Source organism: Fomitopsis serialis, assembly GCF_022376445.1.
Source record: "Fomitopsis serialis strain Sig1Antser10 chromosome Unknown B0H18scaffold_207, whole genome shotgun sequence".
In the NCBI taxonomy this organism is placed as follows: Eukaryota; Fungi; Basidiomycota; class Agaricomycetes; order Polyporales; family Fomitopsidaceae; genus Fomitopsis; species Fomitopsis serialis.
The window spans coordinates 1-26,359 of NW_025955167.1; the positions used below are offsets into that span (position 1 = coordinate 1).

At 53.9% G+C, this 26,359-nt stretch overlaps 6 protein-coding genes across 6 annotated transcripts; 3 read left to right on the forward strand and 3 right to left on the reverse strand.

Moving 5' to 3' along the window:
* Positions 1-6,057: 6,057 nt before the first annotated feature.
* On the forward strand, positions 6,058-6,519 carry B0H18DRAFT_960641 (uncharacterized protein; the record flags this gene model as incomplete). Its single annotated transcript, XM_048042978.1, has 1 exon — positions 6,058-6,519. The coding sequence occupies one exon, from the start codon at positions 6,058-6,060 to the stop codon at positions 6,517-6,519; it is 462 nt and encodes a 153-aa protein (XP_047885753.1).
* A 5,605-nt stretch (positions 6,520-12,124) lies between these two features.
* Positions 12,125-14,577, forward strand: B0H18DRAFT_960642 (uncharacterized protein; the record flags this gene model as incomplete). The annotated part of the gene is made up of 8 exons (XM_048042979.1): positions 12,125-12,332; positions 12,386-12,525; positions 12,573-12,652; positions 12,710-12,833; positions 12,864-13,028; positions 13,076-13,441; positions 13,491-13,724; positions 13,774-14,577. 8 exons carry the CDS (start codon positions 12,125-12,127, stop codon positions 14,575-14,577), a joined length of 2,121 nt encoding a protein of 706 aa, XP_047885754.1.
* Positions 14,578-15,089: 512 nt separating this feature from the next.
* B0H18DRAFT_960643 (uncharacterized protein) lies at positions 15,090-17,046 on the forward strand (the record flags this gene model as incomplete). The annotated part of the gene is made up of 8 exons (XM_048042980.1): positions 15,090-15,276; positions 15,328-15,414; positions 15,465-16,026; positions 16,081-16,238; positions 16,295-16,405; positions 16,453-16,645; positions 16,700-16,965; positions 17,027-17,046. The coding sequence occupies 8 exons, from the start codon at positions 15,090-15,092 to the stop codon at positions 17,044-17,046; spliced, it is 1,584 nt and encodes a 527-aa protein (XP_047885755.1).
* Positions 17,047-17,213: 167 nt separating this feature from the next.
* B0H18DRAFT_960644 (uncharacterized protein) lies at positions 17,214-18,382 on the reverse strand (the record flags this gene model as incomplete). Its single annotated transcript, XM_048042981.1, has 3 exons — positions 17,214-17,837; positions 17,901-18,149; positions 18,203-18,382. The coding sequence occupies 3 exons, from the start codon at positions 18,380-18,382 to the stop codon at positions 17,214-17,216; spliced, it is 1,053 nt and encodes a 350-aa protein (XP_047885756.1).
* Positions 18,383-18,651: 269 nt separating this feature from the next.
* B0H18DRAFT_960645 (uncharacterized protein) lies at positions 18,652-21,387 on the reverse strand (the record flags this gene model as incomplete). Its single annotated transcript, XM_048042982.1, has 8 exons — positions 18,652-19,305; positions 19,368-19,433; positions 19,467-19,625; positions 19,683-19,960; positions 20,202-20,262; positions 20,347-20,838; positions 20,902-21,159; positions 21,235-21,387. The coding sequence occupies 8 exons, from the start codon at positions 21,385-21,387 to the stop codon at positions 18,652-18,654; spliced, it is 2,121 nt and encodes a 706-aa protein (XP_047885757.1).
* Positions 21,388-21,710: 323 nt separating this feature from the next.
* B0H18DRAFT_960646 (uncharacterized protein) lies at positions 21,711-22,910 on the reverse strand (the record flags this gene model as incomplete). Its single annotated transcript, XM_048042983.1, has 4 exons — positions 21,711-22,083; positions 22,158-22,339; positions 22,402-22,674; positions 22,737-22,910. 4 exons carry the CDS (start codon positions 22,908-22,910, stop codon positions 21,711-21,713), a joined length of 1,002 nt encoding a protein of 333 aa, XP_047885758.1.
* Between the last annotated feature and the right edge of the window lie 3,449 nt (positions 22,911-26,359).

Below are 26,359 nucleotides of genomic sequence, written 5' to 3' on the forward strand. Positions count from 1 at the left end.
TAGGGCCTGCTGGGCAATCCACATGTTGTCTCAGAGTACAGCCTCCAGATGTATTTCAAATAGGATACAAGGCAGTGCTAGATACTGACTTGTGATTGGCTGACCCATGTCATATGGCAGTACAAGCTGTACCACATGAGTCGCTTTGAAGTACATAGCTGTGTTCATGACTAAGGATGAGTAAGGACTGACTAAGTAGTGTAATCTGTATGAGTAAAGCTGTTCCCCACATGTATATAAGGCCCCCAGTTTTCCATGGATGAGGCAGTCAAGTTCTCCCAGATTCTCAGTGTAGATCTTGTGAGCTGCTGCTCTGCAAGTTAGTAACATAAGCTAACAAGCGGCATCCTAGTGTGCAATATACTACAGTTCAGCTTAACAAGTCTATTGTGTGACTTCAAGCCCCTGTTAGTGCCTCTAGTGATTCTTGATCGGTAAGCTGTTTACCATAATCAGCAACTCTTGTAGTCACGTCTCAGTCACGCACGTCACTCGTATCCACGTATTCCAGTCCAGTGGGTAGGCTAGTGGTTAGTCTATTCATTCAGCACGTCACGTCACTTCAACGAGATCAGCCAAGTTATAGTGTGTAAAGGCAATTCAATTGCTGTGGTAAGTAAAACAACTGTACTTGCTAACAAACTTTACAGTACTACCAACACTCAACCAACCCCCTCTACAACGAACAACTGTGATAGCCCGGTATTGCTCATACCCGGTGAACCGCAGCAGAAACACATTCTGACCTGACATCAGTGGAGCCCACCGCGAGGGGGAAAACCTATTGAGTGTTACCATTGCTGTGAACATCAACTAAGTACAGTTCATCGCCACAGCCAGTAATCAACTCATCAACCCTCTCCATTGGGGAACATATAGGCAGTTACTGCTTATAGACCACGCAATTCCCACGATCACCAGCACTGCAGCGACAATGGCGAACTTAACAGGTGTACCAGCATTGCCCATGCCTGGGAGCAAGAGTGCTCCCAAGAAGTTCAAAGGGAAGTATACTGAAGTGAAACTCTTTATCCAGCACTATGAACGTATCTGTGCCAAGCTTGGCATAGAATCAGCAAAGGAGCAAATTGAGAATCTGCCTCAATATTGCAACCGTCGAGTACAGAACTTCGTTGAGAGTCTACCATCATACCGTGCCGCGGTAGCGAACTGGGATACTTTCAAGGCTGATGTTCTCAAGTACTTTGATGCTGACCGAGATGATCGAAGGTACAAGGTGAAGCACCTTGAAGCGTATGTATTGAAAGCCAGGAAGAAGTCAATGATCAAGAGTCTAGGAACATGGCGAGAGTACACAAGGGACTTCCTAACTATCTCAGGATGGTTAAAGAACAAGGGTCGCATTTCATCTGATGATGAGGCTCTCTATTTCTGGAAAGGAATCCCTCGTGCTTTCCGCCAAGTTCTAGAGCCACGACTGTTGGCATCCCAGCCAACCTATGACTTATCGAAGCCATTCAGTATGAGTGACGTGAACCAGAAGGCCGAAGCATTGCTCCAGCGCAACCGCTTCGACAGTGACAGGCTCCCGTCAGATGACGAAGATGATTCTAACTCAGATTCTGATTCAGATGACAGTGATACTGACAGTTCCAGCAACTCAGATAGTGACACTGAAGAGGAATCCAAGAAGAAGACTACTTCTAAGAAGAAGCGTAAGCTTACTAAGAAGAAGCCTGCACATAAGGATCCTGACACAGATGAAGAGGATTCTACCGACCGCAAGAAGGTACAAGCCGCACAGCGAAAGGCAGCTCGAGAAGATGCAAAGAAGAATGGTGAAGTGGAGGATCTCATCCGTCAGATGAATCGAATGTCAATCAATGACCCAGAATACAAGATATTGTATTTTCGGGCTTGCACAATGAGCCCATTGGTTGCATCAATCCTCACACCGCCTGGACGACCTAGCATGAGTATGGCCAGCCAATCTATTGCTGGCACAGCTGGTAACGATAATAAGCCAAGTATGCCGCAAGGTGTTACTAGGCCACCGATGAAGTGTTACGGATGTGGTGGAAGCGGACATGGTATCGGAACTTGCCCAGAGATTAACACTCTCATTGCCCAAGGTGCTATTGCACGAGATGGGTCCGGGCGGCTCGTCATGAAAGACGGGTCGCGCATTTTCCGAAACATGGACGAACCATTCACCATAGCTATCCGGCGACAATCGACTCCGAGCTCTCACTTCATTATGACCGAGCCGAAGCAGTCATACTGCTCGCATGCCACGATCGAAGAGTATGATTCGGAGGACGAGCCGGTACAGGTACGGAACATTCAGACGGATGAAGGAGAGGATGGTTTCGCATTCGGAGCCGAGCGTACAGCTAAATCTACACGCGACGCACGTGAACGTGTAACCAGGAATCCTATCGTGCCACCAGTCACTGTACAGGAGAAGATTGGTAAGACTAAGCCAGCTAGTAGTGGACCAGACAAACGTGACGTACCTCCACATCTACCATCCGCATCACAGCCCGCGCCCGACGCAACGCGAACTTCCGCCCGACTACGCGGCGAGCAAGCTCCTCCGATCCCAGTGCATCGGGGGGACAGAGTCATGCAGCCGACGCAGCCGACTCAGCACGATCGCGTGGGTAGCGAGCCCCCACTCGCATGGAAGACCGCGAGGCCCATAGACGTAGCGGCCCGGCAGTTCGATGCAAGTGATGATGACGCTATCATGGAAGACGCGCCATCAGCACGATCGCCGGAGAAAGAGAACGAATCCACTGCACGTACCGAAAAGGAGAAGACAACTAAGCATGAACCTGTGAAGCGCATCCCGCGCCAGAATCAGGTACAAGCTCAGGTCGACCCCTGGCAGGTTCTGGCCAAGGTGTTGAACACTCCGGTGACCTTGCCAGTCGGTGAGATATTTGGGGTCTCGAAGGACCTGACTCACAATCTTCAGGAGGTCTTGAAGCCCAAGCCGGCCGCGAAGAACGTTGTAGCGGCAGCGTTTGTCCCCCGATCGAAAGGCGCGTTAATTTATCTGCGACTAGAAGTGGATGAACGCCCCGTGACGGCGATCATCGACACCGGATCTCAGCTAAACATCGCCAGTCGAACGCTCTGGAAGACTCACCTTAATCGCCCAATGGACGTCACCCGATCGTGTCAGATGAATGACGCGAACGGAGGGGCGGGAGCCCTGCGTGGACTGGTCGAGAACGTCGTCTTGAAGTGCGGTCGCGTCCCGACGTACGCGAACCTATACATCGGCGACAAGGTGCCGTTTGACTTGCTGCTCGGACGACCCTGGCAGCGCGGTAACTACGTGAGCATTGACGAACGCGAAGACGGAACATACCTGTTGTTTAAGAACAACCAAATGGAAGTTCAGCACGAGATCCTCGTAATGCCCGATGGCATTAATCCCGGATGGTCGTATGAGCCCGCGGTATGGCTCGGAAAGGATGGGAAGGTGCCAGCCGGCCCGACGGACGCGGAACCGTCCACCGTGCTTGCTTGTGGCAGCCCCGCCGCGCTGACCTCCTATGCCGAGCAGTGGCAAGCCTCGCGTGAGTCAGAAAAAGGAGACGTACTATACGACGACTTACCTGATCAATTGAACGCACCCGCGAGCCCTGACGAAGACACTAAGGTTGGGTGGTTCGATCCCAACCTCCTGACGCGACAACTGTATGGCCTCGTGCGGTCCGCGCGCGAGCAAGCGACCCTCGAGCCTAAGGAGCAAATGACTCACCGGTGCGGAGCGCACAGCTTCGCGGACTGCCCCGCAAAGCTCTCCGAAGCCAAGCGCAGTTCAATAAGTCAGCTCGACAGAAGATTGGACGACTTACCTGATGCCAATACCCCAGAACGAACTTCCGCCAATCCCATCGCTCCCGACATTCGCGCAGCGGTCCACTTGACATTAGCAAGTCGGATTCGCAATCTCAATGGCCACAAAGAAGGCCGCCTAGCTCAATCCGGTATGGGCAGTGGAGAGATGGACGCCGAGGTTAATGACCGAGCTAGGAAGAGGAGGCGGCTTGATATTGAGGGACCAGGGACTGATAACGTGTCCCCTATGCCGAGGAACACGCCTGCGAACGTTGACGAAGAGGCGCAAGATGCGCGCGCAAGCCGTATCCAGCAAGCAGAATTCAGAGCAAAGCGAGAAGAGATGAAGGAGGACGAGTTTGAGAGCGAAGACGACCGCGCGAGAGAGAAGTCGCCAGCAGACGCCGGCACCGAGACAGCGGTGCAAGTCGATCGAGGAGCGGACATATCGGAGAAGATCTGGCCGGGCCCAGGAGATCGCAGATTCGATCTGCAGGCGCCTGTGGCTGTGGCGCGACGCGCGCTGGCTCTCTCTCTCCCTGCGACCTCTACCAGTACCCTCGATTCTCGACATGACTCCGCGCTCACGACCTCAAATCGTTACGGGACCATGGGACGACATCGGTTAGGAGTTAGGGGAGGGATAAACGGCTTAGGTGAGCACCTCCCGCTTTGGTATTTAGCTCGCGCGAGCAAGCACCTCCGTCCGACAACCCAAGTCCATCCCCCGTCCTCCACGCCCGCCATGGCTTATCCACGCGGCCCGTCCGGTGTCTCCCTCCCCCCCATCGACCAAATCTTCGAGATCGACCGCCTCCCCGAGTTCGCGCACCAGGACCAAGTCCTCAACGTGGTCCCTTTCAGCCAGGTCGTCCCTGTTCCGCCAGGCCTGCCACGCGGGTACATCCCGCCGCAGGACCTGTTCCACAGCATGGACCGCGACCGGTTCAGCTCGGACGTCGTACGCCCCCATCCCTCCTCCGTCATCTCGACCAAGAACGCGCAGGTGCGCGGAGAGCTCGTCGACACGAACGGAAACGAGGTCACGATCGTAACGCTGGACGACGCGGCCATTACCTACCAGCAGCCAGGCGAGAGCGGAACCAACGCAGCCGGTGTACGCGTCGCCGCCTTCATCTCGAAGAACCCTAACGAGCCCAAGCAGGTCGTCACCCCGGGCATCCGCAAGGCCGACTATCCCTTCCATCGCCAGGCGCAGGAGATGCGCGCCCGTCTGCTCGATCCACGCGCACACCTCGCGCCTACCCTGCACTCTAGCACGAACCCGTCGCACATCTACCCGCCCGGACATCCGATGCACGCAGCCCATGATTTCCCTGTAAGTGACGACCCCTTCGCCAACTTCAAGCTACACTTACACGAGCTTGCGAAGGACCCGCCGCCGCCTCTTCCGCGTGCGCGTTCGCGCCGCGGCGGCGTGCCTCCTGCGCTCGCGCCGCGCAAGCCGTCGGGCTCGCGCACTCCGCGTAACCAGCCGCAGGCCCCGGCCTTCGTCCCACGTCCCCAGGCTCCGGCCTTCGTCCCGCGCCCCCATCCCAACTCGTATGCGCAGGCCGTGCAGCCTCCGCGCGCGACCACCTCTACTACGGCTATGGCCCCCGCCCCCGGAGCGCCTCCCATCGACCCCTATCACCTCTACGCCGGACGCACGCCCTTCCGCCTCCCTCTTCCGGACTCGGACCCGGCCCCTCGCCCAATTCGACTCGGCTCACCGCTGTTCGCGAAGGCCGTCAACGACCTGCGCCCGAACCCATTCATGGACGAGGGTACCGTCTTGAAGACCACGTCCACGGCCCCTTCCTCGCTGCCTCCGCCTACGCCTTCGCCGGTCCCCTCGATTGCCAGCCGCCGTCCTCCTGCGCCCGCTAACTCACCGCAGTTGCAGTACCCCGGCGACGAGGTAGTGCCACGCGCTGGGTCCGCCGCACTCTCCTCGCATCCGTCCATGCCGGATCTCGAGACCGTGCCGCCGTCAAGTGACGAGGAAGACATGGTACTCGTATCGGACTCCGAAGACCTCGAAGCAAACAAGGCGGACGCGCCGAAGGCGCGTGCTCGCCGCCATTTCAGCACGCTCTCAAACGTCGACGAGCTCGACTCCACGGCGTGGTCATTGACAAAGAGGACCTACCGGGTGGTAAGTCCGACCCTGTCTTCGAAGTCACATCCGCTAATGGTTGGCCTCCGGTGCACGTAGAAGATGTCGGCGCGAAGCCCGAAATGACGTTCAAGGAGCTCTTAGAAAAAGCCGAAGAAGAGTTCGAGCCCCACAATGAGATCGAGTCCGACTACGATACGGACCGCGACGCCATCCCACCTTACAAGGTACGAAGACATCCAAACATGGATGTCATCTACGAGAAACTGACGTTCACCCTCGACAACGCCACTCACCCGATGGACACGCAAACTCGCGACGCCGTACGAATCGCGCTTGTCAAGGCCTTTCGCGCCGCCCGTGCGCGCGGTCGCCACGACGGTATGCGCGAGGCCCGCAAGCGAGAATGGATGACGCACCCGGACAGTGACTTCGTGCAAGTTGCGAAGCGCGGCAAGTACAAGAAACACCTCGGGCACTTTCGTGGCAACCCGATGTTGCATAAAAGGGAGCGCGAGCAGCTGTGTGAGCTACACGGTATTTCTCTCGCTACCGCACTGCTGATCCGCAATGCAATGGACTGACGACACCGACACTATCCTCGCCCTCATCGACACCTCGCTCAAATACAACGCGGCGGGCGAATACGGCATCCTGCTGCACTCGCAATGCATGCAGAACGTGTTCGGCGCGCCCGGCGAGTACTCCGCCTACTCCATTCATAACTAGGCTGGAGCTCGACGTCGCGCTCACCCTGCTGTACGTCAACTTCCTTGGTATCAACCTGGTCACGGTAACTTACGATTCTGGACAGAGATCTCGTGCTCGGACGTACGGCGATCTACTACGACTGACAATATACATTCAAAAGGCCAACTTCGTTCTTCCGCCTCGGTACGATTTGTCTTGTGCTTCGACTTATGATTGGTGTTACGAACTGACTTCTCCTTCGATTCTGATGTATCTTTTGTGACTGTAACTCTTTCAGTGCTTAGACGCGAGCACGAGTATTCGTGGCATGCCCCCAAAAGCGTGCCGGGATGCTCGTGCCTCGCAATTATGTTTATCTCTTATGGTTCGACTTGTATGTATACTTCTGCTTTGAATTGTGTGTATGCCTCGGTTTTGACTCGCGCCTCGGTTCCGACTCTTACGAACTATATGGGTGTACGATATTAGGCTTGCATTCTCGACTCAGTCGTAGTGTACAAGTCTGCGATGTAAATTCCTCGAAAAGCCCCGAATATATTGGCCGTATTCGGTACTCCGCGTGTGCGCAGCAACTCGACTCGACCAATATAGGTGCACAGAACTAGCTATGGAACGAGAGCTTGTGGTCCACCACTACCCAGAATCCCGCAACCTCTGCAGACCTCGCACACGTCAAACTTGGCATCTCCCGAGTACTTCGCACGTCGCCGCCTCTCTCGACACGTCAACCCGACAACTCGCCGCTTCACCCAACCAGGCAACTCCTCGACGCGCCTAGAGACAAGTAAGTTGCTCGCATGTGCAGCTCGGCTAAGCAGGGCGTACCAAGCTCTGTGCAATGCCCACCGTACAGTGCAACTTCCGCCCAACGCACACGCCCACCAGTCTCAGCTTCCGAATCGACTACGACACCCGGACATGCGACCGCGAGTCAGTATGAACGTGAGAACGTAAGCATGGAACTCACAGACGAATGGCCAGCGTACGTCGGGATGATAACGGTCGACCACGAGCAGTGGGAGGAACAAGAGAGTCGCACCAACGACCACGACACGTTCGTCAGCTCGCTGGACTTAGACGCCGACGAAGAGCTACTTGCCTTTTACGGTAACGAAGTCTTGGGAGCTTACAAACGCGTCGACCGACGAGTGAAGCCTGTACCGGGAGTATTCCCAGAGGATGCACGAGTCGAACGACGCATCCCGGAAGATCCGCTCGCCTCGTTAGAGCCATTACCCATCCATCCGCCCGACTTCACGCCAGGAACTCGCCTTACGGTTGACCATTTGGAAGAAATGAATATCAATCCAAAGGGCTTTCTGTGGCCAGAAGAGGAGAAGCTCTTCCAGCACATCCTCAAGCTTAACGAGAAAGCCTTAGCTTTCGAAGAAGCTCAGCGGGGAACATTCCGAGAAGACTACTTCACTCCATACATAATTCCAGTGGTTCCACATGAACCATGGGAATTTGCCAATATCCCGATCCCGCCTGGGATCAAAGAGAAAGTCATAGCCCTGCTAAAAGAGAAGATTAATGCAGGAGTCTATGAACCTAGCCAATCATCCTATCGTTCGAGATGGTTCTGTGTGGTTAAGAAGAATGGCAAACTTCGTATTGTCCATGACCTTCAACCTTTGAACAAGGTATCAATTCGTGATGCTGGTCTACCACCAAAAGTAGATGACTTTGTTGAAGATTTTGCTGGACGGAAATGCTACTCAGTGTTTGATCTATTTTGGGGATTTGATGCTCGAAAGGTTCATCCCATGAGTAGAGACATGACATCGTTTCAGACACCGTTAGGTCTTCTTCGCATCACATCGCTACCAATGGGATTCACCAACTCGCCTGCCGAGTTCCAGAAGTGTATGGCATTCATCTTGCAGGATGAATCCAAACATAGCCAACATCTTCATAGATGATCTACCTGTTCGAGGACCCGCGACAGACTATCCGGATGAGAATGGCAACCCAGAAGTATTGAAAGCCAATCCAGGCATTCGGCGCTTCATATGGGAACACGCAAATGATGTCCATCGGTCATGCATCGTGTAGGACATGCAGGTGCAACCTTCGCACCTAACAAAGCTCAAATCTGTCGTCCTGAAGTTGTGATTGTAGGACAGACATGTACACCTGAGGGCAGATTACCAGAGTCAAACAAGGTTGATAAGATCTTAACTGGCCAGTTCTACAGAGTGTTCATGACATTCGGGCTTTTTGGGCCTATGTGGAACAGTCCGGATATGGATTCACAACTACTCTAAGGTAGCTCGTCCACTGACACAGCTGTTGCATAAGGAGACAGATTTTGAGTGGACAGATGGCTGTCAGGTAGCCTTTGATGCTCTGAAAAGTGCAGTAACATCGCACCAGCTCTACGACCTATTGACTATAGCTCAGACAATCCTGTCGTACTATCCGTTGACTCTAGCAAGTATGCAGTTGGCTTCATCCTATCACAATACGATGAAGCCGGACGCAAGAGACCTGCCCGATATGGGTCAATCCCAATGTCAGAGCGAGAGTCACGCTATTCTCAGCCAAAGCTGGAGCTGTATGGATTGTATCGTGCCTTACGAGCCTACCGCTTATACCTCACTGGAGTGCAAAACCTAGAGGTGGAAGTGGATGCAAAGTATATCAAAGGCATGCTCAATGAGCCAGACCTACAGCCTAATGCAACCATCAATCGATGGATACAAGGAGTATTGCTCTTTACCTTCAAGCTCATCCATGTACCTGCAGAGCGACACAAAGGTCCAGATGCTTTATCTAGACGTCCACTAGTAGATGGAGAGGATACTGAAGAAGAGGACGACTCATGGCTAGACGATATTGCCCTGAACATAGAGATTCAGGAGCACCATCGCCAGCTAAAGTATGAGTGCATCCCATCCTATGCTGCACTATTGAATCAGAGCCATGGCCATGTGTTCATCTCTGCCAACACCAAGGCAGACAGGCTTCTATTTCAGTATAGGAAGTTCCTCACATCCACCGAACTACCTCTCTTAGACACACAGCAAGCCAAACAACGCTTTATCCAGAGTGCAAGTCGTTTCTTCATGAGGAATGAAAAGATGTACCGACGTAATGGTACCCAGCCTCCACGTCTAGTGATCATGAAGGCTGAGAAGAGGTTGGAAATTATGACCCAAGCTCATGAAGGACTTGGCCACCGAGGAGAGCAAGCTGTGATGCATACTGTCAAGGAAAGGTTCTACTGGCCAAGCATGTGGAATGACATTCATCATCATGTAAGCTCATGCAAGCAATGCCAGATCCGCAGTGTTCGCAAAGTCGAGGTACCACTGGTGATTTCCACCCCTGCCACTATATTTGTTAAGGTCTATCTAGACATCATGGAGATGCCTAGAGCGAAAGGATTCAAGTATATCATTGCTGCTCGGGATGATTTATCAAGAGCTAGTGAAGGTAAATCCTTGAAGAATAAGAAGGCAAAATCAGTCGCAGCCTTCTTCTTTGAACAGATCTTGTGCCGGTATGGTGCTGTTGGTGAAGTGGTAACTGATAATGGCTCTGAGTTCAAAGAGGCCTTTCAGAAATTGATGAAGCGATACAAGTTGCCACAAATCAAGATATCCAGCTACAACTCTAAAGCTAATGGAGTTGTAGAACGAGGGCACTTCATTATTCGTGAGTCAATCCTCAAGACTTGTGAAGGCAATGCAGACAAATGGCCCGACTATGTTCACCATGCGTTCTTCACTGATCGCGTGACTGTTAGTCAATCTACTGGATTCTCTCCCTACTATCTGTTGTATGGAGTACACCCAGTCCTCCCTTTTGATCTGGCCGAAATGACTCTGTTAGTAGATGGATTCCATGCGGGGATGTCTACCAGTGATCTGTTAGCATTACGAATCAAGCAGTTGATGAAGAAGCCAGATGATGTTGCACGTGCGGCACAACTGCTGAAACATACACGCTTGCGTTCTAAGGAAGTCTTTGAGCGACGCTATCAGAGGAGACTGAACAGAAAGGTGTATGAGCCTGGTGACTTGGTCTTGGTGCGTAATAAGGCAGTCGAACAGAGTGCCGACCGAAAGCATCACCCAAGATACCTAGGGCCTTTTAGTGTCGTCCGCCAGACAAAAGGAGGTTCATATGTTCTATCCGAACTTGATGGTGCAGTGTGGAGACAGGGAATTGCAGCATTCCGACTTCTCCCATTTGTGTCAAGAGAACAGATTGAAGAATTGAACTGGGCCGATGATGATGAAGACCTGGATATGGATGAAGATGAAGAAATTGAGGATGATGAGGAGTATGATGAACAAGAGCATAGTGAAGAGGAGATGGAAGATGAAGATGAAGAGTAGGACTTTTTCTTTTTTTATGGCCAGGAATGCAGAGTGCAACTGGGGACAGTTGCATTTTCTTTGTGCCGTCCAGATGTCCTGAGCCAATATTGTTTGGCTCAAGGAACATGGTATATACCTCAATTTCCTTTCTATTGATATGACCTGTTACCAGACTACTCATTCACAGCACAGCCCCCTGCAGTGCATAGCCATGGTCATGTGAGACTAGTCTAGAAGGTCACGTGGGCTTTGAGATTGCAGTGGGACTGGTTGCATAGTCATGAGTACAGCATGAGCATAGCCACGCACAGCCTACGCACAGCCCCCGGACTGGCTAGGGCCTGCTGGGCAATCCACATGTTGTCTCAGAGTACAGCCTCCAGATGTATTTCAAATAGGATACAAGGCAGTGCTAGATACTGACTTGTGATTGGCTGACCCATGTCATATGGCAGTACAAGCTGTACCACATGAGTCGCTTTGAAGTACATAGCTGTGTTCATGACTAAGGATGAGTAAGGACTGACTAAGTAGTGTAATCTGTATGAGTAAAGCTGTTCCCCACATGTATATAAGGCCCCCAGTTTTCCATGGATGAGGCAGTCAAGTTCTCCCAGATTCTCAGTGTAGATCTTGTGAGCTGCTGCTCTGCAAGTTAGTAACATAAGCTAACAAGCGGCATCCTAGTGTGCAATATACTACAGTTCAGCTTAACAAGTCTATTGTGTGACTTCAAGCCCCTGTTAGTGCCTCTAGTGATTCTTGATCGGTAAGCTGTTTACCATAATCAGCAACTCTTGTAGTCACGTCTCAGTCACGCACGTCACTCGTATCCACGTATTCCAGTCCAGTGGGTAGGCTAGTGGTTAGTCTATTCATTCAGCACGTCACGTCACTTCAACGAGATCAGCCAAGTTATAGTGTGTAAAGGCAATTCAATTGCTGTGGTAAGTAAAACAACTGTACTTGCTAACAAACTTTACAGTACTACCAACACTCAACCAACCCCCTCTACAACGAACAACTGTGATAGCCCGGTATTGCTCATACCCGGTGAACCGCAGCAGAAACACATTCTGACCTGACACCGACAGTCCCGTTCAACTCCGGTCACTTGACGCGAGGTTTAATAGTAGTGATTCTCCTTCCCATGCCCTATCCCTCGTGCTGCAGGGTCTCTCGTGCTTCTGTCCTCATGCCTCCCCCTCACTCTCCTACCTTCCAGCCCCTAGGCAGCTTCAGGGACCTCACTATCGACGACTGGTCCAACTTGGGGGACAGTCGCCACCTCTCCGACAAGTACTCGTCTGGCGTGTCACCGACGAACTTGAATCATACCTGGAACTTCAGCGACTTAGGTAAGTGTGATTCTACTTATCTTCTCGTTGTACTAACTCATGACCTCCTCTAGCACCGCCGTCCTCTCCCCCCACCAGTGTCGACGACGAGGACTACATGGAGGCTGTGCGGCGCTGGCCTTTTGCCAGACGAATATTCGGCAACCTCTTGGAAGACAGGGACTTCCCGGCGTTGCCCGACGTTTTAATAGAGGTACTTGCGTACGGTGACACCAACCGTACCTAGCTGACGATTTTCAGACTCCCAATTTCCAGCCGGAAGATTGGGATCTTCTTCGCTCAAAATTGCGAGACAAACCTGAGATTCTGCGTCATTTTTGGTGAGTTACATGTACGCTATCGTGTATGTCATTCTCACTACAATCCTGATACTCTAGGTTCCGTTACGACCGTAAGATGGCGACCGTTGTGGCCGGTTCTGCAAGCGGTCTGCATCAAGACGTCGTGCTGGGATGCGCCAGCACCGTAGTCGAGGACATCATCAAGCCGGTGGTTGATCAGGTGCGCGTACCTGGGACGTTGGTGACGCAGAACGGCGCAAGGCTGCTAGTTAGGGAGGACCACATAGAGGTCCCTGACTGCATGGTAGGACTCTTCAACCAGGCGAAAAAGAACAAGCTCTGCATCAACCTGAACAGTGACTGCGTACTCATTGAGTCGGCGAGAACACAAAGCGCACCGCATGTGCTTGCAAAGGTGAGCTTCATCTCCACCGGTAACCCTACCGTCTAACCAGCCTGCAGGTCACAGACAACATGACGGCGTCCGATACCTCGGAAAGCGTGGCGGGACACACCTACGTGCGTCAGATGGCATCGGTGGCGGGATCGGAAGGTGAAGAGACGGAGGACGGGATGCAGACACAGACGGACGATGAAGACGGGACGCAGATGCAGACGGATGACGATGACGGGACACAGACTCAGACGGAGGACGGGGACGACGACGGGACACAGACGCCGGCAGGCCCTGAGACGGAGCACGCAGGCGAGGAACCGTCCTCTCCTCTCACTCCTCTACCGGACGCGTCCTCGCCCCTATCGCCCCTCTCCGATGCATCCTTTCCATCTCCCCCTCCCCTGCCACCCCCGTGGCGCCTCTCCCCCCCAGTGAGGCCAGAAGATCTCGTCCGTTGTCTTCGTGGTCGTCTCCACGCAGGAGAAGGCCGTCAAGAAAGCTCCCCCCGGTGTGGACATCAACAAACAAGACTGGGTCGAATTACCCTGCCTGGACGACGACTGCATCACGGGAGGCATCGCTTACGGAGGTAGGATATACGTAGGGGAAATACGTGCGTACATGTGGGTTTTACAGGGCGCAGAGGACCACGCGTACCTCGCGAAGCACTGGAAGGACGACCTGGAGGAGTGGGTTAGAAGCGGGAAGGCCCTAGTAAGTGCTCATAGTCCCTTCTCAGACGAAAAGTGCTTACTTGCACCAGCTTCTTCGCAGGAGGTACGCCACTGATGAGCAGAAGCAGGCGCTCAGGCAGTGGGAAGCGAGATGGCGAGAGTGTATGCTGTCTGTACGACACAAGGTCCTCCACAACCTCATCATCGCAAAGTCAAGCCAATGCACCCCCGTGGAACTCGTGGTGTTCGAGGAGAAGATCGACAAGCTACCTGACCTCAGCCTGCCGCCCATCAAGAGCCCGGTGGGAGTAGTTAGGGCCCTGGTCGGCTCCGGGAGCTGGCGATTGGCGGAGGAACGGTACGCCAAGGCCACGAACGCGACTACCCAGTACTCGTTCGACGGAATTGTCGGAAGCCGGAAAGAGGCGTTCAAGGCAGGGGCGTCTCTCAAGAGGGCCCTTGACGAGGGTGACATTGGACGGGCTAGAAGGGCTCTCAAACGGCGTCACCTCGACACCGCGCTCGTCGACAAGAAAAGTTCTTTGACGGACTCCGACTACCTGGGCTCTGCTGACGGCTCGAGCGACCCGATACCGAGTGACCCCCTCCGTGATCCGTCGTTCAATCCCGACGTGGACGACGGCCATTACTCTCAAGACAGCAACTACGGCGAGTCGTCTCAGGGGTCGCAGCAGGGGTCGTCGCAGCAGGGGTCGTCGCGGGGTAACGACTCGTCGCAGGATGACGACGAATCGTCGCAGGATGCCGACGACTCATCCCAGGATGCCGATGAATCGTCGCAGGATGAGAATGACGCGGAATCATCGTCGCAGGGTGAATCGAACTCCTCACAGCTTGACGCTGACTCACAGGCCAGCACTGGTTCTGAATGAGCGTACTACTCGCCGCTGAAGAACATAGATCCTGGCAGTTGGCTCATCCTCGCGTTGTCGTCCCGTTTGCTCATTGTATTCGCTGTGTTCGCTGCTCGCTGCTCGTTGTGTTCGCCGCTCATCATATTCGCTGCCCGTCGTACGTCGTATTCGCTGCCCGTCATATTCGCTTATTCGCTGCCCGTTGTGTTCGCTGCTCGTTGCTGCGCGTCGTATTCGCTGCGCAATCGTATTCGCTGTGCATTGCTGCTCGTCGCATCGGTGTAATTGTAATTTTAGCTACTCTCTCATCTCTACTCTCGCCCCTTCAGCCCCGTCCTTCGCACATTCATAATATATGGAGATTCTTGAGACTACATGCCATCCTGCACTGTCTGAGCCCAGGGGGCACTTGCACGCCAAGGTGCTAATTCGCTGGCCCGCCTAAATTAGGACAGCCGTCGTCCGGTGGCTTACCTCGGCAGACCGCAGTGGATGTAGTTGACGCCTTAACGTTCCTCTGTCCGTCCGTTATGCAGCTCACTCCGGAAGAACAAAGGGATCTAGAGGAGTTGTTGTCACGCACCCCTAGTCTCAACGAGAATCTCACGTCTCTGCTACGAAGACTTCAAGACCAGCAACCCACTGCACAGCTTGCTGAACACCTGACTGACTGTCAGGAAAGACGGTCAAGTCTTGACAGGCTGGCTGACGTTGCGCGTGAGTTTAATGCCAGTTCTACCGTTCTCGCTGAACAATCAATTTTTACAGTGAGTCAGGAGAACACGTCACAGTACCTTGACGACGCAGAGCTTGCTCAGGCCCAGACTCACTGCCAAAATCTGGACGAGTCGGAAGGTACGTACTACCCTTATTGCTTGCTAGACAGAGTCCAATGATTACTGTAGGGGATCAAGTTCTTTCTAATGGGACCGTTTGTGGCCCCCAGCGGCAAACAAGATCCTCTCGTCGTGCCCGCGAGGAAGCTCACCCGTACGCCCCTCAGCTGGAGGCAAATACTGTCGTAGCAAACCGGCTTGAAAAGCCTGATGGTCACGAACGTGCTCGAAGACTGCTACGTCAGCGACCGCAGCATCGCCTCCCACCTTGCCCCCGAGGTGGTATCCAGTTCGTCCCGATCAATTCTGCGATGGATGCCAATAACTCTGCGACGGAGTCCGAGGAAGCGCAGACACGGCAGTGGGAAAACACCTCTGAACCGGCTCTTACCACAGGGGCCGCTGTGCATAAGTACACATCCCTCCTCACGTCAGATCTCAGCCACAGGAGGCTCCTTGACGTGTGCAGAGCAGTACAGGCAAGTGTGACGGAGCTGCAGGGGGCGCCGGTTCGCCAGGACGAATCACTGCGCTCTCTGGTAGCCAGATGCGCCTGCAGCCTGAAGCTGGATGCTGCCGCCAGCTTCTGGCTGATGATCAGTCACATAAGGCTCGCCTTTAGAGTGGCAAGGTACGTAGCTTTTCCTTTGAATATCTCCTAGTGTTGAATGGCTGGCATGACTAGGATACTTGAGTTAGATAACGGGAAATCTGACGAAGGCAAACTCACCGTGGCGGGAATTTGGCGGAGAGAATTTGAAGGTGTCGAGGGTGCCCCAGAGAAGAGGACGTTTCAGGACTGGAACACTACCGGCGTGAAGTTCGCGCGACTCGCCGGAGGAGGTACGTCTAGCATGCATGTTCCCAAAATATATATTGATCTCAAAATTCACGTCCAGGCTCTATCTATCTTCTGGTGCTAGTAGCAGCCCAGAATCTCCGAGTACCTCTGGCTACCGCCAACGCACACATCGCACAAGACTTCGGTAATCTCCTGAGGTGGCCTGACGGTAGGCTGATTTTCTTATTGACATCTGACTGTTCTAAGCCGACTCAGATTCAAGAACCGGACGGCTCGTCAAAGATGTCATAATCCCCGCAGTAGCTCGTCTGCGAGAACTGTGCCCGATTCGTCTTGACTGTATCCTGCCGGCAGCTCCCCAACCTGGAGTGTCAAGATCGCATTTTCCGCCTGATCTGTGCGGCCATCTTGACGCATCTGATTGCGTATTTGAATCCTGGAAATTGAAGTGAGCGTCAAGTTCAATATTGCCCCCACGTTATGGCACACTAATCGTTTATAGCTCCTTTTCTCTGGTGCCACGAAACAGAGACGTCTGGAGATCGTGCTACGATGAGTGCGACACCAGCAACGCATTCACAAATGCCTTGATAGACGAACTAGGGCCGTTATCACCGCTGACACCGATTGACTCTCCCGTCCCTCCAGACATCAGGAAAAACACTGTGGTCACCAAACAGATTGACCGAATTCCAAACACACCTGAACCAAGCTCAACATGTCTGAGAGGTGTTTCAGGGAACTATACGCCATTCAGACAGATTAATGGTACACCTTTCTTTGTGAAATGCCTCTTAAACGAAGTTATGTCACGTAAACTAGTTTCTAGGCGCGTCGGGTATACTGTGAAGTCTCTCTGTTCACATTAAGTTCCACTTTGGTAGGCTGCAAACATACCATTCTCGAGCCATCAGACGATACCACGCACGCTGAGACAACATGCGATACATTGTACAGTTACAGACCATTCACGGTGCAAACAACTACTAGTAGTACAGTCCCAGGAATGTAATCAATCAGTTCCACAGCTCTCCGTCCTCGTCGCCGTCATCCGATGCACCTTCATCTGATGACACTGTCGCCGCGCCTACATCTTCACCCCAGTAGGCTCCAGGGCCTGTGTTGTCAAAACCTTCTGGTGCTACCGTAACTCGACATCCTGCTTCCCCGATGTCTGGCCGCACTGCAATCAAACCTCGAACGGGCTCCCTCACCGTGTGCCACCTCGCCTGCACGTATTCGCGACGACGTGGAAGGCCTACTGGCCAGATCCACTTGAGGTTGATGAATTTGTGCCTCATGGAGCACATAGGGAGTATCGGCTGACTTCCCTCCGCGTAGTTGCACACAAATGTCGTCATCTTGACGTATGACGCTTTGAGCACGGGTACGTTGGTGAGGGGAAGGGAGAGGCGGATGGGGAATGTAGGCTCCATCCAAGATGGAACGAACGTTTCGAGGGACGGGTCGTACTTATCAAAGCCCATGTCGTGGCCTTCGATTTCGCCAGTGAACTCCCAGTTCAACAGCGGCAGGAGTTGGCGGAGGAGTGGCTGCTCGGATACTCCAGGGATAACGACGTTTTTCCCGTCCTCGTCAAGCTCCCCTATCAGAGGGACGGAAACGGGTTGGTATGCCACCTGTCCATCGCCCAGATGCGTTTGTCAGTACTGCTTCTAGGTCCCAAGAGGTTTCAAACTTACGGAAACGTAAACCCACACTTCAACCAGTACCTTTCGCCCCTGCCAGTGTAGCGCAATTTCCGGCGGCCCCAGATGGGTCAAGTGAATGGGCCGTGCCATGCTCGAATACAGAGCCGGCTCAGATCCCATAAAGACCCACCCGCCGTATTCCACCTTCTTCTCCCGGGCAAGCTTGGCCATAGCGTACCTCGCGTAGATGTCGGGTTGCACACGACTCAGCTTCATGGGACAGTGTGCGTACATCAAACACTGGACAAAAACAACATTAGACAAAAGCACAAGGAGCATGATACGGCACTCACATAATCGAACAGGTACCCAAACGTTTTTCTCTCCAAACAGACCACAGTGACGTGGTTAATAGTCGAGCATATATGGCACCGCCTCGATTTCATGCATACGTCCTCGAACTTAGGTAGGCCGCCTTGGTATAGACAGCTGATGATGCGAGGGTCGAAGCGAATAGCAGGGAAGGGGAACATGGTGCTGGAAGAGTGGTGGCCAGTGTTGGGACAGCAGAGAGACGTCTGAGAGCGCTTTGAAGACGTTTGAACCAGTTCCCACACTAAGCGCTCACGTCGCGATGCGTTCTGTGGCCCTCGGTGCAGAGCCTTCCTCAGTGACTCGGAAGCGTTTCACCGAGCATAAATAGAGTAGATAGAAGATACTTTATTAACCGTACAGCTCAGAAAAACACGTAGCAACTAATGAACCAGAAAAAGTCCCATTACAGTGGCAACCAACCAACGTTTCAGTATCCATCAGAATCGAGCTCCCAGAGCGGTTCATCCTCAGGCTCAGAATCAGCCTCGTCCTCGTCCTCTATCCCTGACCCTGAGTGGGAGTCAAACTCGCTGTTCTTGCCCCCGTTGTCTCCGCGCTTCTGTATGAGCTGTTCTCCCCACCTCACCACGCAGCCCTCCTCTCCAGGTCGAGGCCGAGTTGCCATCCTGGGAGACTGGGGCGGCGGTGGAACAACACTCCAGGCCGCTTCCACATACTGGCGGGGATTTTTAAGGCCCTCCGGCCAGATGATGTCGAGCCCCATGAAAGCGTACTTCATGGAGCACATGGGAGCCGTCCGTTCCTTTCCAGTCGTGTAGTCGTGCACATTGATTGTTTTCTGAATTTCCGACTCCTTGAAAACGGGGATGCTGTCGAGGGGAAGAAGCTTGCGGATGGGATGCTCGTCCGGGTCATTCATGTAGGCAGGGATAAACGTCTGCAACGCTGGGCTGTAGAGGTCGAACGTCGCCCAGGGCTTGTGGGGCGACCCCTTGAAGCGGTTTAGCCCAGGGATAGCCTGGATCAGGAGCGGCTGGGTTGAGGGACCGGGTATGTCAATGACCATCCCGGTGGAGTCTATCTCCCCTATGAGGGGGATGGAAATGGGGGTTCTCCCGTTCTGTACGTTAACGCAACGATGTCTGTTAGTACTGGACAAACATGGCAAGACTCTCTACGCACTGCGACATAAAACAGTGCTTCTACCGACGCCAGCCGCCCCTCCCCCTCTCGCTCGCTCGCACACGCCTGGTGCAAAAGAGGACACAACTCCGGACGCACGTAAAAGTCCGGAATTGCACCCATGTAGACCCATCCGCCAAACCTGGCGGGAGGATCACGCAGCTTGAGGGTGAGTTCCATCATTCTCTCAACCTTATCTGGCTCGATTTGCACAGGGCTAAAACGCATGGGGCAGCCAGAGTCGTCGCCCAGAAGACACTAAAGGGTGATCCATGAGACAACGCCTAGCCAGGCACGTTGTGGAGAACAACTCACGTATTCGTACAATTCCCCAAAATGCAACCGCTCCATGCAGATCACCGTGACGTGGTCTATGTTGGGGGAGCGGCTGCATGGTGATGACGAGCCGCAGTAGTACTCGAATCCGAACTCCATAACCTCGCTGATAGTCTTGATGACGCGTTCGTCGACATTGCGGGGTGTAGGCATAGTGGAACGGAATAGGTAGAGAGCGGGTGGGATTTGTTGGAGATCGTCAAGCAGTTTCAGACGAATGGGATGTGTTTGAGAGACTAAGAGCGCCTTCAACACGTCTGAAGCGCGAAAAATCTGTTTGAAGCAGATTCTCACACTTAGGCGCTGAAGCCACACACGCCGTGCTCAACCAGTTCTGTGCCCAGAAGAGACTGCACATCAGTTCAGTGCTTCGGTGCGACTGTAACCTTCCTAAAGGGCAGTCTTCTTATGGATAAACCATCCATCCGATCCGAAAAAAACTCTAGTAGCTCAATGGATTACAAGCAATGGAATAGTAGACGTTACAAAAGTACACACTTTCAGCCCCAGAACATCTCCTCACGTTCTGCCGTTCCTGCAACTTTGTCCCAGTCCGACTCTAAAGCGATCCAGCCCCCATCCGATGCCGGATTGTCACACTTTCCTCCCGCCGTACTTCTCTTCCCTCGACTGCCAGTCTCACCTGACTGCCGGCCTGTCCAGGTCGTGGCCCCACTGCAACCACACCCACGGGATCCGGCATCTGCATGACGCTCCACTGTCCCTGCAGATACTCGCGGCCGTCTTGAAGACCCACCGGCCAGACCCAGTCTAGCTCCATGAAGTCATGCTTCATTGAGCACATAGGCTCCGTTCTTCCTCTTCGCCCGGCTGCGTGATCTATCACGAGGATGGTCATGTTTACGTTCGAATCCTTCAAGATGGGTACGGTGGTAAGGGGAAGGGACAGGCGTATGGGGAACGTCGGGTCTGTCAGCGACGGGTTGAACGTTTGCTGGGACGGGTCGTAGAGGTCGAGGTTGGTGATGGCGTCGTCATCCGTATTCTTGAAGTAGTTCAAATCGCGGATGACCTGGCAAAGCAGTGGCTGCGAGAAAGGCCCTGGGATGACTATCTCCGACCGAGCGGTGTCGATCTCCCCAATGAGGGGGATAGAAACGGGCAAGAACCCATCCTGTGCATCGCCAAAACATGTATTTCAGTATTGCAAGGTGGTTCAAAGACGTTCGCTGCGCACCATGACATAAACCTGTGCCTCCACCAGTGCTGTCCGCCCCTGTTCCCATGCGTCGCTGGGCCTCAACAGAGATAGAGTAGGATGAAACCTGTTGCTCTCCCTCCAGAACTTGCGCAACGCTCCCATGAAGACCCATCCGCCAAACCTCGGAGGGCGTCTGAGTTTCTTCGCGCATTGGAGCATATAAGCTGTCGTTCTTGGAGTCGACTGGATGCGACTGGGCTTCATTCGGCAAGCAGCGTCGTCGCGCATTACACACTATATAGGGGACAAATCAGACTCGAGAATATGACTAGCATGGACCTGTACTACTCACATAGTCGAACAGCATACCAAATGGTCCTTCTCCAAGCACACCACGGCGACATGGTCGATCGCGGGGAACGTAGTGCACTCTCGCGAATGCTTGCACACTTCTTCGAATCGCGGTCCGTGTTGAGCGAGGATGGCGATAAGAGCTTGGTCGACAGGAAGTGGAGTAGACATGGTGGACGGAGGTTGTGGAGAGAAATAGGATACAGTCCACAGCTCTGAGAGTGGCGTCAAGGAATAAGCCAGCGCCTGGCCTTTGAGCGCCGGAGCCACAACGAGCCACACCGAGTTGTAATGAGTTCCGTAGCTCACAAGACATTCGTTCTCACTTAACAAGTATTACAATGGATTTCGTCCCACTTAACGAGTATTACAATGGATTGTGTAGTAAGAGGAGGTATCTATATAGTACACCAAAGAAACATTCAATTCACTGGGCGACAAGTATACGAGAAACCGAGACACCGCAAGAATCGTCCCAACTGGCGAAGAATAATTCAGTACCCATCAGAATCGAGCTCCCAGAGTGGCTCCCCCTCCAATTCAGCGTCCTCGTCAGACATTCCCTCTATGTCTAAGTCCATTGCCTCGTCTTCTTTTTCCAAATTTACCTCCTTTGTCTGCGCTACCCCGGGCGTTCGCACCACGAACTCGTCCTCTTCAGGCTGCGCCGGCACTCCTGTGGATAGACGTAGTGGGAGTAGAGCGCTTTGGCAGGTATCCTCCTTGTACTGCCTGTGATTTGGGAGGCCCACCGGCCAGATAAAGTCCAGCCCGATGAAGTTGTACTTCAGCGAGGACATAGGCTCCATGGTTTTGCGTCCCGTGGCGTAGCTTCTCACGTACTTTGTCATTACAACATCGTAGTCCCTAATAATAGGAACGTGGTCGAGGGGAGGGACAGGCGGATAGGAAAGGCGTCTGTCATGTCCGCCGGTACGAACGTCTGGGATGCCGCGTTGTACAGGTCATAGCTCGGCGTGGGCGGTCGTGGGTTTTTAAAGGGATTGAGCCCCGGTATGGCCTGAACAAGCAGGGGTTGTTCCTCCGGACCTGGTATATTGATTGCAAACCCGGTGGGCTCTATGATCCCTATGAGGGGGATGGAAACGGGGAGTAATGCGTCCTATGCATCCCCCAAAGACGTCAGTCAGTAGACGTTAGCTATGAAATACGTTGGAGACGCACCTCAACATAAAAGAGAATATCTACTAACGCGGCCCGTCCCTGTGGCCCCTGTGTCTCCGCAACGTAGGGAGGCCACTGGTAATTTAGCAGAGGACGCGACCGCTTCCAATCCTCGTAGCACTCGGGAACAGCACCCATCAACACCCATCCGCCGAACTTCAGAGGAGGGTCATGCGGCTGATTGGCGGCCTCCACCATGAGTTCCCTGTCTTCTGTATCGATCTGGGTACTGCTGAGTTCCATCGGGCAGACATCCGTTCCGTCCATAAGACACTGATTGAGGGCGAGAACTCAGACAGCCACCCTGGTTGATAAAGTACTGAGGAAGTACTTACATAGTCGAACAGCATACCGAAGTTGTCCCTTTCCAGGCAGACGACTGTAACATGGTCCATCTTGTCGCAGAAGTTGCATGGCCGTGATGTGCTCCAGACTTCATCCAGAGTTGTCGTTACAGTGAGTGCAAAGATCTTGAATAGGCGTTCGTCAACATTTCGAGGCGTAGGCATATTAGGATAGAGGTGTGGGGAGAGGATATGCTTAGGGCAGTCTGAAGAGCGCTGTCAACACGTTTAAAGATGTTGAAACCGATTTGAAGCAAACTCTCACCGTTAGGCGCCTAAGCCACACTGGCATCGCACCCGGGCCCTCCGCCCGATGTAGGCTATTGGAGGAAATCAGAGAGTCAAGATATGGGTCCGTATTACAATTGAGCTGTGGTTTTTGGAGGTTGTGACACTTCACGGACGTCGTTGCAGCACAATTGAAATATATAATAACATTTTCAAGCCTACTCACAGCTCGCATGGTATCAGAGAGCCTTCTGAGAGGATCTCCCAAATCTCCACCTCCTCCTGGACGTCAACGTGAGTAATTTCTCTTCCGTCAAGCTGAAATCCCAGAATTTCCGAAATTTCCCTGTCATCCTTCGCTCCCGCCGCTTGAGCCTCACCATGCGCCTGCCCTGTCCCAGCCTCCACCTCCGAGTCGCTGTGCTGAGCATTGGCAACCGGTTGCAAATCCTGAACGGTACAGTCCTCTTCCCCAATAAGCGGTCGCACGGCTACTGTGCCGTCGGAGCTCCCTCGATCTTCGATGTGCCAGTCCGCCTTCAGACATTGACGGCGCTGCGGGACTGTTGGAGCCGACAATCCGTACGTCGTCCTCGCCGGCTCTCCGGCTTCGTACTATACCCGTTTTTTCGTTCTTTACTGCATGCTGCTTACGCGCTGTCCGATGCGCCGTTCCGTTCTCTTATCCCGCCGTGCCCGCCGTGCGCATCCGTACATTCATTACCATTTACGGACAGTCTCGTATCTCGTACCTAACTCGCTCGCTCGCCCACTTATACCCTCGCGCCGCGTTCGCACCCTCAGTTCTTGCCTCGTCTTCCCGAGCACGATCTGAGGGTGAGTAGTTAGCTTTTGTGTCTCGCATACCTGTACTCACTTACTTCGTAGTCGTCGTCTGTTTGCTACAGGTATGCCAATACAGTTCTTGCCTCGTCTTCCCGAGCACGATCTGAGGTCGTCGTCTGTTTGCTACAGCCTGACGACTCGTGCTCGCTCTGTTGGTTGCATTAGGTTATGAGCCCCGCGTTCTAGCCGAAACAAGACTCACCCTTGCTCGCTTCATTCCACCCACTCCTTTCCTACTCGTCGTAGTCCATTGCCGCCGCTATGACGAGTACGTCACTCGCCGACTTTAGCTCAGCCTTTGAGAGGCTCGAGGCTACCGGGAAGAACTGGGTTACCTTCCGACAACGCTTCCAGATCGCTGTGAAGCAGAAGGATGTTTGGGAGCACTTCGATGGGACGTCGCCGCGCCCGACCCCTGCCGATCCCGCACACGCTACGCCAGCGGAGCTGACAACAATCGCTGCCTGGGATAAGAAGGAATCATTAGCGATGTATCTCCTCACCCAGAAACTGCCCGACATCACCTTTACGAAGCACGCCCGAAAAGGCACAGCCGCCGCCATCTGGGCCGCGATCATCCAGGAGTTCACTTCGAAGTCGCTTCTCTTGCGCGCGAACCTTCGTACCCAATTCTTGACTATGCGTGCGACGCCTGGCGCGAATCTCCACACCGAGCTTGATCGTGTGTGCGTCAAGTACGAGGAGCTCCTGACAAACGACATCACGGTCAGTGAGGCCGAGTATGCTGCCTTGATCATCAATTTCCTGCCCGACGACATGTCGACTTTCGTTTCTCAAGTCTCTGCCACTGCGAAGCTCGCCCATGGTTTCCAGACCTCGTCATCTGCTACCTCTCCACTCGCTGACTCGGATACGCCTACCGAGGAAGCTCCTGCCATCAAGGCGACGACTCTGATGGAGATCGCACTTGAGGAGTGGGACCGTCGTACCAGTGGGAGCCAGAAGGCTAAGGCGAAGCAGAAGGACGCCGGTGTCGCCGCCAGCGTCATATCGACAGAGAAGCCGAAGCCGAAGGGGCGTCGTGGTCCGCAGAAGCCGGTCGGCGTGTGTTGGAACTGTGGTGGGAAAGGTCATCGCCAGGATCAGTGTCCTAGTCCGAAGCAGGATAGCGACGCGAAGGGAAAGGACTCATCTGCCACGTCCAAGCCCGATGCGTCGAAATCCACCTCTGCGAAGCCGAAGAACGGCAACGCGAACGCCGCCACCACTGCCGCTGTCGCCTCGCTCGATGAAGTTGCGGGCGCATGGTCCGCCTACATCTCGCTCCCGAAGGAGTTCGTGTACTCTGACTCGTCGGATGATGAGTCGGCTGGTCTGTTTGATGACGATGCACGCTCCGACATCACTGGGCTTACCGAGCAGTCGGACACGCCGTCGGACGCAAACTCTATGCCGTCGTTGCAGACGGTGTCGAGCACGACGGACTCCGAGTCTTCGCACAATGGGGAGGATGCTCCTGTCCCCACGCCCGTCCCGATCACCGCTCGTCTCAGTGCTGTTGCCAACTGGCTGGACGACGTTGAGGTAGATGATCCGGGAGTCGTGACCGCCGAGACGTGGCGCCTGGCGATGGACGAAGAGTTAGCTCAGCCTCGCGAACCTGCCCAGGATGATGATCCTGCCATGTACAGTACCTCTGCTGTGACCACTGCCGCCTTCGTTGCCGCCGAATCTACCCCCGTTGACTTGTACGATTCGGGCGCGAGTCACCACATGTCGCCGTATCGGGAGGATTTCCTTTCCTTCCGCGAGATCAAACCGCAGACGCTTAACGCCGCGAACCAGCAGCACTTCGAAGCTACTGGTGTTGGGGACATGATTGTCTCCGTGCCTAACAACACTGCGTCGAGCTCGCAGATCCGCTTGACGCAGGTCCTGTACACACCTGCGCTGGGGTTTAACCTCATCTCGATTGGGCGGATCGATGACGCCGGGTACTCTGCAACGTTCGCCGGCGGGCAGTGTATTCTCGCCGACAAGGATGGGCGCACCATCGGCGCCATCCCGAAGTCTCGTGGCCTGTATCTGGTCACTCGTCCACGCTCGACTGGGTCAGCTAATGCCGCGGCCAAGGTTGAAAAGCTTACCGTGATGGACCTCCACCGCCGGTTGGGTCATATCGCGCCGCGTGCGATACGAGAGCTTGTGTCTGGAGGACGCATCACCGGAGTTGCCCTGGTGCCGTCGGACGAACCCGAGACTTGCGAAGTTTGCATCCGTGCCAAGTCGACACGGAAGTCGGTCCCTGCCGTGCGCGAAGGTGACCGTGCGGACGAGCTTGGTGACGAGACCCACTCTGACCTGTGGGGCCCTGGTCGGGTCGCTACGCTTGGTGGTCGGAAGCACTACATCAGCTTTACGGATGATGCGACACGCTGGACGTTAGCTTACCTGCTGCGTCTGAAGAGCGAAGCCTTTGAAGCCTTTAAGGCGTTCGAGGCGTGGCTGGAGAACCACCATGGCAAGCGGCTGAAGGTATTAAACACCGACCGCGGCGGCGAGTATCTCAGCGAAGAGTT